The sequence below is a fragment of the Meleagris gallopavo genome, chromosome 16 (assembly GCF_000146605.3).
Source record: "Meleagris gallopavo isolate NT-WF06-2002-E0010 breed Aviagen turkey brand Nicholas breeding stock chromosome 16, Turkey_5.1, whole genome shotgun sequence".
Taxonomy (NCBI): Eukaryota; Metazoa; Chordata; class Aves; order Galliformes; family Phasianidae; genus Meleagris; species Meleagris gallopavo.
Window position 1 is genome coordinate 10,420,172 of NC_015026.2, and position 703 is coordinate 10,420,874.

The 703-nt window shown below is 57.9% G+C and overlaps 1 protein-coding gene across 1 annotated transcript in view; it reads left to right on the forward strand.

The window, feature by feature from the left end:
- The first annotated feature begins 25 nt into the window (after positions 1 to 25).
- The window catches only part of NUDT1 (nudix hydrolase 1), a 1,900-nt gene continuing 1,222 nt past the window's right edge, over positions 26 to 703 (forward strand). Inside the window, exon 1 of the mRNA XM_010719641.3 lies at positions 26 to 369. Coding sequence (XP_010717943.1) covers positions 218 to 369 — 152 coding nt within the window. The 5' untranslated portion in view covers positions 26 to 217. The remainder of the gene's footprint in view (positions 370 to 703) is intronic.

The window sequence follows — 703 nt, forward strand, 5'->3', positions numbered from 1 at the left end:
CGGGCGCAGGGGAAAGGGGAAACCGTGGTGTTTGGGGGAGGGCCGGGAACAAGGGGATACGGGAAGGTGAAGGGAGAGCGGGGGGAGCGGCGAGCTGGAGGGTCCGTGACGGAGCGGCGGTGCGTGAGGCGCTCCGTGCTGTGCGGAGGGGCTGCGCTGCGCTCCGCGCCTCCTCGGCCCGAGCGCTGCCCTCAGGCGCCCCGCACGGCGCAGCGCCATGTCCGCCTCCAGGCTCTTCACCCTCGTGCTGGTGGTGCAGCCGCCCCGCGTTCTCCTGGGAAAGAAGAAGAGCGGGTTCGGAGCCGGGCTCTGGAACGGCTTTGGAGGAATCGTGCAGCCGGGAGAGAGCATCGAGGATGCTGCGCGCAGGTGAGGCCCGGCCCTGGGAGAAGGGCGGAGGGAGATGGGCACACGGGGAGGTTGAAAACTGCCTGTTTTAGGCATCGTTTTTCAGGAATATCAACCAGAATTAGCTAAGGCATCAGATTGCGGTACAGTTTTGAAGGATGGGACCCGTGAAACTGATGCTAGAGAAAGCTGGAGCCTTAAAAATCATTTCTGTTTTGAAATTGTTGGGTTTCTGCCAAATGTGCAAGTACGTTAATCATTTATTATTATCTGAAGGTAATTCAAAGTATCCCTTACCTTTGTACTGTAGAATAACCAGGGCAAGTTTTGAGGCCTCTTAGCAGCAAGTTTAAAA